At 34.8% G+C, this 18350-nt stretch overlaps 1 protein-coding gene across 7 annotated transcripts in view; it reads left to right on the top strand.

Moving 5' to 3' along the window:
- LOC148223899 (uncharacterized) overlaps window positions 1–18350 on the top strand; it is a 166198-nt gene that overhangs the window by 12932 nt on the left and 134916 nt on the right. For 2 of the 7 annotated variants that reach the window (XM_088163251.1, XM_088163244.1), the window contains 2 exons: window positions 5252–5415; window positions 8745–12060. The exons of 2 other annotated variants lie outside the window; for them this stretch is intronic. In XM_088163251.1, the coding sequence (XP_088019377.1) occupies window positions 5252–5293 (42 nt within the window). In that variant the 3' untranslated portion in view covers window positions 5294–5415; window positions 8745–12060. Of the gene's footprint in view, window positions 1–4590; window positions 4661–5251; window positions 5416–8744; window positions 12061–18350 lie in introns of those variants that run through there. 3 more of the 7 variants (XM_088163245.1, XM_088163246.1, XM_088163249.1) reach the window with 2 other exon arrangements.

Genomic DNA, 18350 nt, shown 5'->3' with positions numbered 1-18350 from the left:
AAGTCATATATTAAATTAAATAGTGCATTAGGTTACAGCAAAACCTCCACCCTTTTGGCTTCCAGCAAGGCCTCATATTTACTATGCTGTTTATGTCTGGTAGGAAAGAAAGCACCTTGATGAAATAGGTCAGCAAACATCAGAATGGAAATAAACTTCTATTTCTCTTGACTTCCACTTGAGAGAAATGGGAGAAAGTCATACCAGAAAAATTAATTTACCTAGATTTCATTTCAGAGATTCCTGCATAATGCACACATATATATGCTTGTATATGTATGCTTGAATATATTTATTATATATATAATGCTTGTATATTTGAATATATTTCTGTATATATAAGGTCACGTGATTATAACAAAAAAAATTTCACAAATAGCTGCCACTGTAAAATTTCATGAAATGCGAGAGTTGTCAATAGGACATCAGAATTATTTATAAGCAATATAGAGAATATGGTCAATTTTCTCAGATTCATCAATAGAAAGACTTGGAGTAAATAATTTATGTTGATTTTTTTTTCCTTTTATATGTACTTCAGAAGCAGATATAGGTTTTAGAAAATAGTTTTAGTTTGAATAAAAAGGATTCAATGCCAACAAAATGAGTGCAGAAGATTGCAAACTTCATTATTGATCCCCATTTATGCTGGAAATTTAAGGTCTGAGACAGAGAACAACACCTGTAGTAGTGCTTTGTCACTATACATGTGCTCCCATCAAAACCATTCAAGGCTCCTGTCACTTTGACTTGCTAATTCAAAAAATGGAACTCTGGGCCAAAGTGAGGACTACTCAATCATGAAATGCTGTTTTAAAAATCGTATTTTGCTCTCCATAAATGGAAAAGAAAACTTCTAAATATTCAGCTTGTGCCTTATTAGAACAGTAATATTTCTGTAAGTGATTTTTCATTAAATCTGGTTGTAAGCTAGGCAGAGACAAAAATATTCCCATCTTGTAGCTGGTTTTTTTGAACCTGAGATATAATTTTGAAGAAAAGAACATACCTTTCTAAAACAGGGCATATTTCCATTTTAAAGAAGAATGTTGAAGAGCCAAACTCTCATATTTGATGTACAAGTATATTGTGGCCAAAATCACACTCGCTGGTAGCCTGCTCTTGATAAGGTGTTTAGTTTTATTGGCTGGCTTTCTTCAGTGTTTTGTTTCCCAGAGCTGTCTCTCCTTCATAAAAATATTTATGTGCCAATTTAAGGCATTCTAAAGTCAATCAGTTGCAAATGTAAGCTTGTATTATGGGACTTTCCTCTACTTTAGTGTGGTTAATGACTGTGTTCCCGTGACTTTTAAAAGGACTGGTGCCTCAGCACATTTTCAAAATTATGCCATTTGAAGACATTTCCATTTATAATGCAGCTTAAATCTCATTTCCCTCAATATGTGCCCTCACTTAGTCTATTTTAAGGCTTCTCTGGGAAAAAAATTATATCTCAGCTGCTGCTCCTGCTCTTAATGCCTTCCTAGTCTCAGTAAGAGCAGAAACCAACTGATGCCTCATTCTGATACTCATACAGAGACAATATGCAGACGCTGCACTATCCTCCATTCCTGGCTGAAGAGCTCTGTCCTACCATTTCAGGTTATCTACACACACAGCTGCTGCTTTGTATGTCTGCTAAAGCTTCATGCCTCCCTGTAGTCTCTATGACTTCACAGTTTCCCTGTAGGAACTTAAGAGTAAGACTGGTAAAGACTCCCTTAATTGCAAGATACTGCCCATCCTAATTGGAAAAAAAAGCGTGTCACCTGAAATGGTGGTACAGACACAGTCCTGGATGACTGGAAGAAAGAAACATAGAAGGATTTATAAAGAAGGGGAGAAAAGAGGTGGAAGTTGTACTATTTGATTGTGTCCTTAACTTGCTGAGTCAGCAGGAGCCAAGAGCTCTGCAGGGGCACACTTAGCCTTCCCATTTCTCCATAGAAACCCAATCTGGCCAACTAAATTGACAGCAATTGAGAAGCCATGCAGGAAGCTGTATCCAGCTATTCTCATTCAGTGTGAAGGTTACTGTGTTGTGGAGGCAGTGGCAGAGGAAATAAGGAAAATATTGCAAGATTATGCCTCTCATGTGCAATAATGGAAAGCATAAAATATGGATCAAATTTGGGCTGTTAACTTGTAGTTGTCAAACAAATAAAGAATTAGACATTGTGAAGAAATGTAGCTTCTATTTTAGAAAGACCCATCATCAGGCAAATTTTTGAAGAAAATCATCCTGGAGAAAAAAGATGAAGGTAATTCAATGACCGTATTTTACTACAGGATTTGTGTTTGAGTTTCAAAATCAAAAGCTTTTACTTGTATTTTTCTGTCAGATTATCTGAAAGAAATTTCATGGAGCCCCACTTGGCCTTTGAAAGGACATCTAAATTCAACCTTCATTTAAAAGGCCTAGAAAAATTAAATGCCTTCTCTGGCCTGTTAACTTGTAATGTTCATTCAGATGCAAGTACTTAATGAGATATAATCCAGAGACAAATCTACCAACATTGCATAGAAGGATCCAGTATGTTATATGGGAAAAGCTCCAGAAGAATGTATCAACCACTAGTTATGTGCTATAAAACAACAATTGCACTTTAGCCCTGCAGTTCAATATTTCCCAATGAGTAGGGTTGCTCTCACTAGAGAGATGTGCCAGTACTAAAGGTAAAGCACAGAATAGAGTACAGTCCAATGAGTGTATTAGCTGAGGCTCTGTGCCCAGAGTGACATTGCCAGCAGTAGCAAACTGAAGGAATGAAGATGGTCAAGTACAGCAGTGTGCAGAAAAGAGAAATGGTGGAGAAAAAGACAACACCGGGTCCAGGAAAGCTTGGTAGCAGTGATTTGTCTCTCTGCTCACAGTAAAATAGGTTAAATGAGCCAACATCCCTTGCCATATAACTAATTTGCCTGACGCTGGTTGTTGCTTGGTATTGGCACGTTGTGTTATCCTGGAGAGCCGAGTTACACTTAGGTGGCGAGGTGTCTTGATAGGGCATTATTGATCAAGTCTTCACATGGTCTAAGCAGTTTACAAGGGCATCGGTATTCAGCTTGCAGTGCAGAATGAGTGATCATTCAGATTCAAAATAATCAGTCCTCTGTGTTTTATCTGGAGCATTTGAGTTTCAGGAAGAGAACTTAAATTTTAATTTCAGATTAACTTTTTCTTTCACTGATTAAACCTAGTTTTCTATAAGCCTTGCAAAGCTTTGACAACTGGGCATGAAAAAATTTCCCAGGAGCAAATTAGCTAGTTGTTTATAAGAACACTTACCACCCCATGAGTTTTCTAAATCATCGGTTCCCAGCCAATAAATCTGGAGATATGTGTCACATCACCAGTGAAGCAGAGAGCAGAACAGAAACTAATAAACTTCCCTCAAGAATAACACAATATACTTCATTTTATTAATGAGCAGTTGAAGCTTGATATCAACTTTTTCTACCATCTTACATCTATTAAGCTGGTACTTGGAGCGGATTTCTACTAGTTTCAGTTAATTTTAAAATTTTAGGAAGGTTTACATAAAGCTTTTCTTTTTTTTTTTCTCCAGAAAGGCTACAGAAATGGACTGCTAACTAAATCTTTCCTAGCAATGAAGAAGTACCAATGAATGTTAAGTTACAGCAAGTACTGAAGAAAGTCTTACAGAAACTGACTTGCTGCTAAAACCAAAAACAAAAGTAGATTTATTAGGCTTCGTCTAGAAATTGTGCTCTCTTATAAATCAGTTTTTAATACAGAAAATATTTCTGTAATTCTCTGCAAAAATCATATATTAAGGATATATGTTTATAAAAATACCCTCCCCCTGTGGCTGCAGTAATCTTACTATATTTCTGTTCAGAATTGCTAACGAATACAAATGTAGACATATACAGTCTGTGTGCTTTGCAAAAACTATCTACCAAACAATATTCTTAATCCACTGAAATCACTATCCTTTAAATATTGAATTTGAATATTTATGGCTGCTTTAGCTTTTTGCAGTGTAGTAACTGTGAGACACTATGCGTGTTTGAAGCAGTGTTTCATTCCAGTGCACCTTCTGAAATCTTCAGGACATGTCATAATGGATTTTAACTGCCATAATCATAATTTCTGTTGCTGCCTTCTGCCAGTTGAACAGAGTGCTTTTTTATTGCAAAGATTCCTACAATCACATCTGTATAATGTCCTCACAAAATTTTTGGTGGCATGAAGGGATCAATCACATGACCTTTGAACCCTAATCACAAAACAGAACCTTTTCTTTCTTTCCATCCCATTGGGAGTTTGCATGCTGTTCTGATGAGTCCTGGAGGGCTTCCCAGAGAAAGCTAATGCAGACTGACTTTTTTCCAAGCTTCAATTCCTCTTGCTCACCAAAGAATGGTGGAAACAAGCTTGTTCTCCTGTGGACTTCAATTCTATTCCTAATTCATCAACAGATGGCAGTAGAAAACTCCCTACTTTTCCATCATTAGACCAAAGGCCTTACAAATGACCCTAATAATGTCAAAGGAAGAACAAAATCAAAATAATTGCTGTATAAGTCTTATATATATATTAAAAATGTGTTCTAATCTTCTCAGGGCAGTGTGAAATTCTTCTAAAGATTAATTTTATGCTGAACCCGAATGACCAGAAGCAGCTACTGCTTTGGTAATGACTATCTTTCCTGTTGCCTTCTGTTTCTAAAGGATTCTTTCATAGATGGACTTTGTTTTTCTAGCAGTGAAAGAATATATTGAATAGAGATTACAGCAAATAATTTAGTTTCTCCACAGATATATTTCTGTGATAAGAAATCTGTTCTCTTATCTCAGTAAAGACTTTTTCAAATGTTATCATTGCAGTGACAGGACAAGTAATATAATCAGCAAGAATTTGAGACATGCCTTACTAGATTTTGCCATTTCATTAATTCCTCCTCCTTTAAATCAAGCAGATGGTATAATAAACTTTGTGAATTCTTTACATAGATTGAAACACTAGTATGCATGGAATTTACAGTAGTTTCTTATTTCATTTTTTAAAAGATGCTGATGATTGGCATTGCCAATCAAGGAGAAGGGATTACCATAAAAATTTCTTAGAGGCACACTTTTCTGTAATGTACAGTAGTGGGTGTCTGATATAGGAAAACTTGTATTATGTAATTCACTTTTAACCTCAAGGCACATGAATAAGGCCTAGGGTTCCTGATTTCTATTCCCGCCTCTTTCACTAACTTATCTTAATAATTCTTTGCAGTTCATAATTTTTCAGCATGCTTCTTATGGTGAAAGAAACTGATTTCAAAGGGAAGGAAGAAAGGAAGAAGAAATGTCTACTTCAAGCATTGCTGGAAGGAGTGGCTTAACGTTCTAAACATAATGGAAATGTCTGAATTTGCTGAGGCAATGATTTAAATTGAGGTAGGTTTGAGTGAAATATTCTTTGAGATGTGAGCACTGATTTCCCTTCAATTTAGTGAGTGGATCTTTTCAGAGCAAATGCTAAGCACTGACCATGTGTTGGCTGTGTGAGGGTGCTACTGAGCCCTAGTGGAGCCAGCAAAGGAAAGTGTGTGTCGTAGAAGCAGTGCAGAGCATTCTGCCTCCACACACTTCTGCAGAAATATTGGGGGAAAAGCCAGCATTGTGTCAAAGCCATGAAGACTGAAACCTCATTTTTAAAGCATTTTTACTTTTTGCTTTCTCACCATTATTTCTTGTTTGGAATTTTTTTGTTTTGTTTTTGGTTTTGTTTCTTTTTTCCCCCTCCTCTAAGGAAACAGGAAATAGAATATGTTTCAGTCCTGTTATCAGAAATATTTCTTGATTTGTACTCCTCCCCTCATCTGTTTTTACTATCTAAATATTATAAAGTTTTCTTATTACTAGAGAAAGGAGATAAATAATGTGGAAAGTATTCAAATTATTTTAAATATATTTTGGCAGGATTTTAGTTATATAACTAGTTTCCGGTTGTTGTCATTTTCATATGAAAAAATGTTGAAAAAAAAAAGAAAGTAACCCTAATTCTTTGGCTAGAGGTATAAATAGTGGTCTTGAGCCTGGTGCTTTCTTATTCCTATGAAAAATACAACCTGTATTATAAAAATGAAGTTTTAGTTCAGGTATATCTGTTTGAGTGAGGACATTGATAACAAGTTTGTTGTGTGTTAACTAAAAATAAATATAAAACAATAATGGAAGATATTATTTAAGAGATAAGTACTCATACATACAATTAGTTGCAGAATCTTCATTTATTCTTATCATGATGCCTTTAACATATTATCATGTTCAAGGTCCAGTGGACCTTGAATATTAAATATTAGAAATAAAATATATATATTAACTTATTTATTGTTTATTTATAATTTTAATTAAAAATCTAGAGATAAAATACATTAAAAAATAAATTTTTTTAAGAAATTCATTCCATGAATGAACTGTGTATTCAGATTCTTCAGTCTGTGTCCTCAGCTCCCTATGCAGTGAATAGGAAAATAAGTTAGAGAATTAAAATCATATCATGAACTCAATAGGATTTTCTTATGGTAGTGTTAGTATTTGGAAGATAGTAGCTTCCTTTGTAAATAACTTTGAGATATGTTTTAATAAAATCTTATACAATATTATATGCATGACACTGACAGTATGAAGTTTTTATATTCTAAACTTAAAAAAATTAATCCACAAACAAATGCTTCTACACTGGGAGCATGTTCTGGATGAATATTGAACTTCTACACCTTTAAATTTACATGTTTAGTTTTGAGGAACCATCAGTGTTTGAGCCCAGCATGGAGCAGGTCAGAATGTCACAAGCCCTTTGTCTTCTTCTCTGAGCCCTGCTCAGGCACAGGGGTGAATATTGTGAACATGAATGTATGCAGTGCAATAGAGCAGCTAGTGAGAGGCTTTCTGGTCTGCACTAAGTGCCTCACTAATGGTAGCTGTGTTGTTTCTGGTATGGCTGGTTAGCTACACTGCTGTGACCACCCATCCCCAAAGGTCTTAGGGCGCCTGAGGAAGGCTAAGACCCTGTTTATTCCACAAGTGGTAATTTTATAAAATTGCACGAAATGTGTGTGTTGTATGACTGGCAGTATGATGTGAGAGCTGTTGGGCAACAAAGATCTGGCTTTGCAGTGGAGGGCTCTGTGTGTACCATGCAGGTGTGTGTGTGTCTGACTGTGGTGGTGCAGACAGACCTGTTGTGGTCTTATTCATACTGCCTATAGGTTTACTTTGGAGTAAATTATCCCCACCTGAAGTTTCCCTGAGAGAAAATTAGCTGTGACAGTTCAAAAGAGAGCCCAGGAGCAAACTGACATACAAGCAGTGTGAACTGTCAATGAACTGCAGAGTGAAGTGAAATGGAGTGCTAAGTTGTTTGACAGCATGCAAAGGTGACTTAGATCAATGTAGCTTGTCAACTGTATCTGTATGGCAGCGATGTCCTGAGGAGACATACACTGAAACACCATTCTCATATCTTGAGTTAACTCTGCAAAGATTCTTGCACAAAGACATGCATAATGTAACTAGCTATTTTTTTGTGTGCTTTCTCATTTTTGAAGATGTTTTGGTGACAATGTCTTTCACTTTTCATGTATTTACTCATCTTTTTATGCTCAAAATACTTTACTTTTCAATTTTCAATGGAACTCTGAAAAAACAAGAAAATTAAATTACAGTTTTCTTCTGTTGTGAATTATTTCCAGAAAGCGGCCTTATTTTCAAAACCCACTCCTTCTGTGTATAATAAACTTATAAGTGACTATTTCCATTATCTTTACTGTATTTTTAACTTCCCAAGTATTTTTTTCCCAGTTTTGATCTCTGAATTCTACTTTTGTCTAGCTTTAACCAGTTATTAGAAAATTTTATTTGTCTCTTTACCTTCCCCTTATCCAAAATTCTATAAGAAATTTTATTTCAGTAAGAATATCTTCAGTAAGAGGGGTAAATTTTACCAGTATTCCTCTTGGATTGTATAATTTGTAGTTGTCTTTTAAATAGAAATATTGTCCTCATTCAACTTGTAGAGATTAGACAGGAAAAAATAAACTAACTTTTGGGAACATCCAACTGTAAACTGCAAACCTTTCTTTTTCAAGTTCTTTAACCTTAAGAAATTATATGTCTGTAACGAATTTGAAGTATTTCTGTGTTTTGGAAAGTCCTGTTATTTCAAACTCTACTTTCTTAAAATACTGTTGAAAGAATTCCAATTTTCACACACTGGAATAAAGTATTCATGGTCAGATTTGTATTGGACAATCAAAGTGAACTTTAAAGCAGAAATTAAACTCCTGTATTCAAAACAACACTTCAGAATGTCTCTGTTAACAATAGTTCAAAATGGAGAAACTCTTATTTTGGATTACCAAACCTCTGTTACACTGTCTAAGGAGAACAGGCAGGAAAGAACACAACTGCTAAACTCTCAAACTACCCTCTTTTCAAATTTGTTTTTTTAGTTCAGTGTATCTCTGGTATGAAATGATCTCCAAATTCACACCGCATGCAAAATGTTTTGTCTGCTATGCTACAGAAATTGCATCTCCTGTTTAGGTCAGGAAATACCTGCATATATGGCTGAACAGCCTTTATAGGAAGTATAGACCTGAGATGTACATTTTAATATCTCTTGGTTAGTTGAACCCTTCTCTCGTTTTCTGTGTAATTTGCTGTGCAAAACAAGACAACTAGCCACTGTTTAAAAACGAAAATTTTCTTCTGCTCACTAGGTTGTCTCAAGACACAGGAGTGCTCTGAATGAACAAAACACCCAACATCTCAAAAAAGGACTGCAAGCTCAAACTCAGTTGTACAAAGTGTTTGTTGTTTTTGTTTGGTTTTGGTTTTGTTAGACAGCTTTAGAAAGAATTTTTCTGTGGCCTCTGTTTAACTTTGTATTTTAAAGAGGTGTTAAAAATCTGAAAAACTTGTGATGTAGCAGTCATTTCCTTTTATGTAGTGGGACTCCTAAAACTCATACTCATGGTTGAATATGGTTTTGCAATACATTCTATTTTTGGTGTCTTTTATGTAAAGAACTGCAGTCAAGAATGGAATTATAACACCTTTCTACTGGAACATGGAAACACAGCCATCTGGCATGTATGTGTTTCATCATTTTGCCAATTTTTTCCTACTGCCTATTTTAGTCGTTGGGAGAGCCTTCTTTTACTTAGTGCTTTTGTCAGAGGGAAAAATATGCAGAAAGGCATGCAATCTATATCTGTAAGACCTGTAAAATCTTTTTACAACCTACACCATGCTGAATGATTTGGTAAAGATTCAAAATCACCTATGCTAGCAGATTATTTTGTAAATAAGAAATTTTTATAGAATTGCTGAATTTGTTGTCACCTGCATGATTTAATCAATTTCTCAGAACATGTTTTTCGACTAAATGAAAAAATTTAAATGAAAAAAAATTGTTTTCTCTCAGTGTATTTACCCAGCATCTGTACAATCATGTTTTAAAAGGAAAACAAACAGGAAACAATTCAGGGGTCAAGAAGAATCCTACTATACTGTAATTAGAATTGGTCTGATAGTTAAGAGTTATTCTTTCCTCCAAGAGTGCTACTTCTTTTTTTTTTTCTTTCTTTTTTTATGGAGCAAAAATTTAATATGCAGTTTATGGTTCACTTTCGTGGAAAAAACATCACTCTGGAGTAGTTTTAAATATATTTCTACTTAGTCTATTTACATTTATTAGAGAAATTGCCATTTTTAATTTAGTGCTAGGTTGGGCCACAACTCAGTAGATGGAAAGAAGAATTCCTCCTATTTAAGCACTCCAGGAGGTATGTGTGTGGTTCTAGGGAGCCTTAATCAGCTCTGCTCCACACTGGCACTAAGCTTGTGAGGATTGTTACTTACAACCACCAACAAAAAATTAAAGTCTTATTTCTCACTCATACTTTGATTCACCAACTCCAGGCAGATGATGATCCCTTTCATCCTACATCTTCTAGATGTAAGATTCCTTCTAGAATGAGAAAGAATGAAACAATGTGCAACATCCACTTAATTTTGCATATTCTTGTATTCCTTTAAGTCTTCCTTACTGCAATGCATAGACATCTCACTGAACTAAAAATCTAGCTCTTACATAGGGCCTCTAAAAAATCTCCAAGTAGGTCTCAAAAGTAAGAAAGGCAAGTCAAATTAAGGTCAGGAGCACTTCAGAACAGGTATGAAAAAGGTACCAGCCTCTGAACTATTGTTCATTAATTAGCTTCAGTCCACGATTTTGGTATGTTTTAAGTACGTAATTAGCTATTATTTTCCATCTATTCTGAAGCTATATTAGAATTGGCCATCTTTTCTGTAAGTGACATGCAGAGAGTGGTGACACAGGAGCATAATCAAGGAATTCTTGCATCTATCATTTCCTAGACAGGGAACAGGTATCTGCTTTTTACTAGAAATAAAGCAATGAAACCTCAAAAAGCAAATTGTGGATAAGAATGCTGAAGAAGTCCAAAAAAGTGTAAAAAAATCTGGTGTGTGAAAGCTCATCTGTATTATTTCTGCATTCTCTGTGTACTTAACTTTCTTTACCCCTTAATAGGGTGAGGAGTTTGGAAGGCTATTTGGCTGCCTTCATTTTGCCAGTTATACCAGTAGATAGGGAATTAAATCTAAGAATTAGCCATAAAAGAGATTATAGTCCAAAGAACCCTTTCAGCAAACAACATTCAGACAAATTGAAAACTAGTCAATTCTGCTGGTATCCTGTGGGCCAAGGATTGGAAGAGAAATTATAATGCCCTATTATAGAAAATCAGTACTTTTTGAGACCCAGAAAAGAGTTTTAAAAAGATGAGAAGCTAGAGTTGATAAGGATTTTTGGAACACACAAGTGACTGACAATCATTCATTTTGCCTTCAGTATTGTGCAACACTGGTAATTTTAGCAACATCTGATAGTCTCTGTAGTTAGGAGTATCTAAATATTTTCATTACGAGCAACATTTGTCAGACATGAAGGCTTTTGCTATTTCAAGCTGTGTAAGTATGTAATTTTAAAGCTGTAATACCACCATCAGTGCTTAACTTCTTGGTCACCCCACAAAATTCATGGAGTCATTTAGATCTGAATTGGAAATTTATGATGTTGCTGAAGTACCCACTGAATCATCATGAATTGTCACTGAAAAAATTTAAGCTACTGGGGAAGACAGGAAAAAAAAATATTTTTTAACACCAGAATAGAGCATGCAATTTTATTTTCATTATTCTCTACCAAAGATTTTTTTGTTCTATATATACTACTGCTGAAATAATATCAGTATCAATTCTATAACACCATGATAGATCACCAACTGGTCAGTCTTAGTGCTTTCGCGAGAAACCAGCTCAGCAAGTCTGGCAAGTTATTTAAATTACATGTCATCAGAGGCTTTATAAAGATGAGTGAAACTGCCATTTTCTGGTAACAATGGCAGCAGGTAAGTCTCTCAAGAATTTTTGAAAGATTTGTCAAAAATGTGTTCCCTCAAACAGGAAAAAAACTTTCACAGAAATTCCATGGGTGAATATGAGATATCTCTACATCTCTAAGGATAGCAGCAGTAATTGTATTAGTATTAAAACATAAAAATCCCATATTGTCAATCACACATTTAATACCATGCTTATTTCTATTCCTGTGCCACCCTTTCCTCCTTTTTTCTCTTTCTCCTTCTCCTTCTTCATTCTTTTCTTCTCCTGGAATCTTGACACTTACACTGATAGAACTGTTAAAGTTACAATGTGCTTCAACAAATTATTGTGACATTTATTTTCTTTCTCTTTTTTAAAATGTATCATAATTACTCTTACTAAATCAATAATCTTAAGCCTAAATATGTAATTATAATATCAGGCACCACTGCATAAAATAATCAGGACTAAAAATGAGACTCTGATTAGCTGTAAGGTTTACTGTTCCTAAGTTCTGTTTTCATTTTTCAAAATACTGTTTTCCATGTACTTTTGTGTTTGCTTCTATGCAAGATGTATACTGCACTTTGCAAGCAAGAGAATAAAGGAGAATCAAAGAAATGCCCACCTTAGCGTTGTTAAAAAATACTGCACATATCATCCACTGCATTTATGATTGACAGTTCTTGAAACTAAGATTGACAACATGTAGGATGTAATGAGTGGGAAGACGACTGGAGTGTTCAGCTTATAAAAGAGAGGTCTGCCTTCACAATAGCACTAGAAGTTGTTACAGTCATCTGTTCCTGCATTTGAAGAAGCATATGATAAACAGTGTCTAAAAAATCCCAAAATTATGTAAATGCCCACTTTTTAAAATTATGGATTGTATTTATGGATCTCCACGTTCACCATATTGCTTTCTCAGGGCAGTGCTGTACTAATGATAATTTTTCTTAAGAAGTTAATAGACAAAGAACAGGGAGAAGACAGATAGTAATGGCCAGTGAACAGACAGTAATTTGAGACTGCGCCCACAGTAGTATGAAAAAAACAGTCAAGGAATGAGAACTGAGAGTTTCTGAGTTTCTGAGGTCAAGTGAAAAGGACTAGCTCATTTCCACACTGGTTAGAGATAGGCAGTCTTGCACAGCTTTACCTGATCCACACTACATAGTGCTCGATTTTGTCTTTTAGCAAAACTTTGAAGGCCCTGAGAGATCATCTTTAATTTACATGTCTGGGGGATAGTGGCAGGTGGATTTGCCCCGTCTTCACCCAGATTAAAATGTGAAAACTGTCTTGCAGCTTCCTAGAGTAGCAATTTATATGAAGAAACTCAGAGGATCCTATTATTGGAAGTTTTGAGGTGTGACATGTGCATTTGTGATGAGTGACTGTGAGAAGTTTGTGAGGACTGCATTTGACGACTGTGTAAAATATATGGAGGAAGAACTGGTGGAAATCTGACAGAGTTTTATCTATATACACTTTTGAGATTTGCTTATGAAGAAAACTGTCTCCAAAAGCTTGTGCAGGACTTATCTTAAAAAGAGGTGTTTGGAGCAGTCTAAAGCATAACTAAGGAAAGAATTATCAAATAAGGAGGTGTAGATGTACAGAGGTCTAGTGCTTAAACAACATTCCTGTTTCATTTATTAGGACAGATGGAACTGTAGATACCAGGAGTCATGAGAGGGTTCTTTGCCCATAGTGCATGGAGTAAATTAGCATTGACTCATAGGCTAACAACGATAATGAACAAGCCTAAAAAAAAAGTCACATTATGACTCAAAGCCACAGAGTTCTGTGTTCTCACACTTCTATCCCACTCTCTTTTTCAGGTAGAGAAATGCACCAGTATATATCAGTCCTGTAATTAGAGTGCATTACTTTTCAGGACTCCTATGGATTGGAGAGTTCTATACCATTTATGGTTAATTTTCTAGTTCCACCTGCAAAGAGGGCAAACCAATGGTTCTGCAGCAGCTCCTTGCTTCCATACTTGCTAGCAGTTATATAGGCAGCAAATGTAGGCAGAATGAATGCTGAACAGCCTCATAATTCCTGGTGTGGGCACAAAGCCAGGATCACAATCTGGCTCTTCAAGACTTGACACATTCTCAGAACACTGTAATACAGTATTGTTATTTATAGAATTTTGGACCTGTTTGAACTTTTCTACTTTTATATCAGAGGATAAAACCTGAAGATATCTTCTATAATCTATAAGACATGGTGTATCTTTCTGCAAACTCTGATAATTATTAGAGAGTACAAATTACTCTAGACCTTTCAGATTCCTGTGCCATAGCAATGTTATTTTATCCTATGTATTTTGCTGGTTCTCAGCAATTAAGGAAACTCATTTGATCATTATCTCAGGATTTCTTTTTTTTTTCTTATACAGAGTCAATATGTCCCTTAACTTAGATATGACACGGCAAAATGGGGCAAAATCAAACAGAGGGTATAGTTTAAAAAATGCTAGAATAGTATTTGTGCTTCTTTTGGTGTGAAATTGGTTCTTGAGAATTAAAATATTAATTTCCCACACATAACAGAAATTTAATTGGAACAATTTTCCTGACACTTTTTAGTATCTTCAAACATGGTTTACTCCAAGTTATGGCAGTGATTATCACACCTTATGTAAGACTGGACTGAGATGTCTTTGTGTTTCATGGGACTTTAAAAACCACATTTTGCATGCAAATATTTGTTTTAAAAAGATGGTGAAATAGCCAATTGAAAAGATTCTGAAGAAAACTCAAATGGACATGGATCCTGGAATAAAGCTTGTAGGCAGTGTGTACCTGTTTCTACTTGTTAGAAAGAATCAAATATATTTATAAAACAAGCTTGTTATTGTTCATTACTGAAATAAAAATGCAGGGTTAGGAAACATGGCTCTAACCCCTGTTTCTGTCTTGCTTGACTTGAATTAAATTTGACAAGATGTGCAGGCATTGGGTCAAGCAGACAACAGAGAGGAAGACATGAGCTGAGACTAGTTGTCCTTTGGTCACCATTCTCAAGAGGACTCATAATGTTTAGTGGAAGCACAAGAGAAAAGATGATTCTACCTTCAAGGCACCAGCTAGCCATTGACATTTGCAATACCACAGTATAATTTTAATGGGGACAAATGACTTTGAAACTTTTGCACCTTGCTATCTTGAGTGCAGTTGCAGAAACAAGGTGCATGGAAGGAACACTTCACATTCTTTACTCCCTGGCTAGCAATTCAGGGAAAGAGGTTTTGGTGTTTATTTATCTCTGAAGAAAGGCTTTTGAGGGAAAAAAAGTTTCTTTTTCTTTGACAACTTTATCAGTTGGTCTAATGAGCAAAATAACTTTTCTCCATAACTTTTGCCCTTTTCTTATACTGCAGAGTCCAGAAAAAAAAAAAAAAAGGAGAAAGGTTATCTCGTTTATTTGCCTTTCCTTATTCACAGAGGTAAGCAGCGTACAACCTCAGTTTATTACAAGTGTTCTCGGGTAATTCCATACATTTTAATTCTAAAGTATGAAAGATATATTTATACTTTTTAATAATAACAGGGGTTAATGAAGACATATAATATGTAAATACTAATGTTAGCACTCACAGAAAAGGCAAACCCTTAAATTCATGCCCATTTGCTTTATTGTGTGCCAATGCAGGAAACAAGGGGACAAATGCAACCGTTTTCCTCTAAACAGACTACTGATCTTGCTCACCTACCTGAGAGCAGGCAGACACAGAAAGATATTATTAGCATAGAGCAAAACAAACTGTACAGCAGAAGAGGGGAAGAAGCTGATCATGGTGGAGTCATGATCCCATTTCTTCTTTGAAATGGTGCTGTGTATACACAGGTTGGTTTCAAGCTTGTGCTCTAATCCCAGATTTATTACAAACATCTGTATCTTGTAGATTCCATCCAAAACAATCTCCTAAAAAGCTACTATATTGACTTTTGGACATGTATACATATTGGGAGGTGGGGGCATTTGTCAGATATTTACTAACAAGTAATGAAGATTTATACCATATCTAAGAATGGGCTAGATTCAATAATTTTTCATTCTCTGACATTCTAGCATTTGGGAATTTTTAAACAGGTGATTAATTTTTGCAAAGGAAAAATAATGTCGATAATCAGAGTTGGATAACAAAACATACCAGTCCTGCATAGATTTTAACAAAGTTTGTGCTTAAGGAATAATTGAATATACTAGTAATTGTTAGCTTTGGAAAATGTCTCCATTTATCAGTGCAGTGATCCCTCAGATACACTCAGAAATGGTATAAAATTGCAACAATTTTAAAAATTATTGCTCAGATGCATATATATTGCATAAGACTTCTATTTGGTAGACTTAATAATGTATTTTTTTAGCATTTAAATTTTTGTCTTTCATTCTGTTGCCTAACTCAATTAAATATAAGTGATTGAGGACTATGTCCCATTTTCCATTGCCTTATGCATTTTGCTATTTTTTAATCAAATGAAAGATGAATTGCAAAAATTCAGTCATAGTATAGTCATAGGCTGATGAAAAAGTAGGTGTCCAAAATCCATTTAAATATGCAAAGAATCATTGTCCTTTTTTCCTAGGACTACATTATTCCTTCTTTCCCTCTGTTCTTGTATGCTTGACTCTTCACTGTACAATATGATTTAGATATACTTGATCTGAAAGATAACCTAATCTCCTGCTTCAAATTACTTGCTTGGTTCTAAAAAAATTTTTGAAAAATATCAGTGAATTTCTGAATGATGTTTGTTCTTCTGAAATCTTATCAAGGAGACCTGAAATCCTACCTAATTTCTAAACAGCTGTTCCATATGTCTGTGTCGTTTTACAGCCTGACTTTGTAGGCATCTAAAGGATTAGTTGACATCTTTGCTGCTTTCACACATTTTAGTGGTATTTATTTAGGGGACATAAGTATCTATTTCATACTTATGTCTCTACCTGACTAGGGCACAAGAAAATAAACACTGAGATCTATAGGTGCATTCTGAAAGAACACCATGATCCTGATCTTTTAGATTCTAGCACTGTTCAGCTTCTTCACAATCACTGTCTGCTTTTAGCATTTTTCAGAGAAATCTGAGTTTCCTTTTTCATTTTAATCATCTTGAGGCAGAAAAAAAAAATCTTCTAAATTTTGGGAAGCCACTTTTTAATCTCTACTGAACTGCAAATAAACTGTAAATAAACATAGTACTGAAAGAATTTATCTATTAGACTCCAAATAACTAAAAAAGATCTTAGCAAATATTCCTTTCTTTTTTTCCTATTGTTGACCTAATATAATACAAAGCATGTATTACAATTAATGGCATATAGGCTAATTTTTTTTTTAGTTTTAATCCTCCCAAGACAGGAGCCTAGCTCCTTCAAGTGTCAGGTTTCTTGCCCTTTCAGCCTTTTCAGTATTGTCTTAAGGCATACATTTATTTCCCCTGCTGTTAAAGCAGACACAGAACACACCTCTCCAAATTCCTAGGAAGGTGCTCTAATATGAAGTATTAGGCAAGAGGTAAAAAAGCACAGGTGCATCTCCTTTGAAAGAGCCACCATCCATCTTAGAAGAAGCTGAGACAGATTAGATCCTGAGCAGAAAGAATTCCCTAATGGAAAATCCAGCTAGGTATCTATCTTAGATATAGTGTGCTATACAATAGAGGGGTTTTGAAGTTAATATAGGTGTGATGGGCATTCTCAGAAATGCTACCCCTTCTTCACTGATGAACTAGAGATTTTAAACCTTGCCTTCTGAGAATTAAATTTTTCCTCATCTTTCCTGCAGAGACAACCACCTAAAATTTAGATCTATCAGTTTAAAACAGTCATCTTGACCTCCAGCCTCTTTTTATATTTTCTTTATTCATACTTTATTTCCTTTTATTTCCTTTTGAAACTAATTTGAGCTTGAATTTTGAGAATAATGATCTTTTCAAGTTTCATCACTACAGGATAAAGGCTTTAATGATAACATAACAAATAGTTCCTTAATTTTCTTTAAAATGACAGGAAATATTTCAATATTCTACAAGTATTCTGCGATACCAGACACTTTTCTATTGTTAATATGCTCTTAAGACAAAGAGTAGTAAATGCAGCTGTCTTTCATCTGAAGCCAAAACCAGTTCTCATCTAGAAGAAGAAAAAGGTAGCATTTCCTAAAACTTATCTGTATCGATACTTAAAATACCTCAAAGATTAGTAAAAACCAGTTAGCTTAAAAAAAAATAACGTATGCTATTTAAGTGCATTTTAGTCGACAAAAGTACCATTGACTAGATCAAATGTTGGCAAAAGCTCCATGAAATTTGAATAATTTTTCCCCTCAGCAGTCAGTATTTCACTTAGCACTACTCTGTAGTGAGCAAAGGAAAATTGCTTCAACATTTCCAGTTATCAGTTCTCCATGGAACAACAAGAAAAAGGATGTAATTTGTGTCTTTTTTTCTTTTTTTTTTTTTTTAGCATAAGAAAAAAATAATGGCATCAGTTAAAGCTGAAATCTGGCCTTTCCTTCTCTGCTTTATATTCTCTAGTGACATTTTGCTATTATGCTTCATGTATAAGTGTAAAGGAACATCTTGTATTCAGGTACACCATCTACATGGATGGTATACACACACTGAACAATTTCATAGGGAATTGACTTGATTTTTTCCTTTGTTTTTCTTCTTTAAATATTAATAAGTTCATCTTTTATAAATAGAGTATACAACTGCTCTCTAAGTATTGAAAAGGATTACATTTCCTGTCTAAAGGTAAAGACTTTCAAAATCACTGCGTCCCTTGAACAAGTTAGAGATGGTTGTTTTCTTCAAAGTAGCTGGCTACCTTTTTGTTTGTTTTGAATAAATTGCTTTCATTAAATTGTACGTTTGTCCTATTTTCTGCTG

The sequence above is a fragment of the Sturnus vulgaris genome, chromosome 4 (assembly GCF_052056855.1).
Source record: "Sturnus vulgaris isolate bStuVul1 chromosome 4, bStuVul1.hap1, whole genome shotgun sequence".
Lineage (NCBI taxonomy): Eukaryota > Metazoa > Chordata > Aves > Passeriformes > Sturnidae > Sturnus > Sturnus vulgaris.
This window is presented reverse-complemented; position numbering and strand designations above follow the sequence as displayed.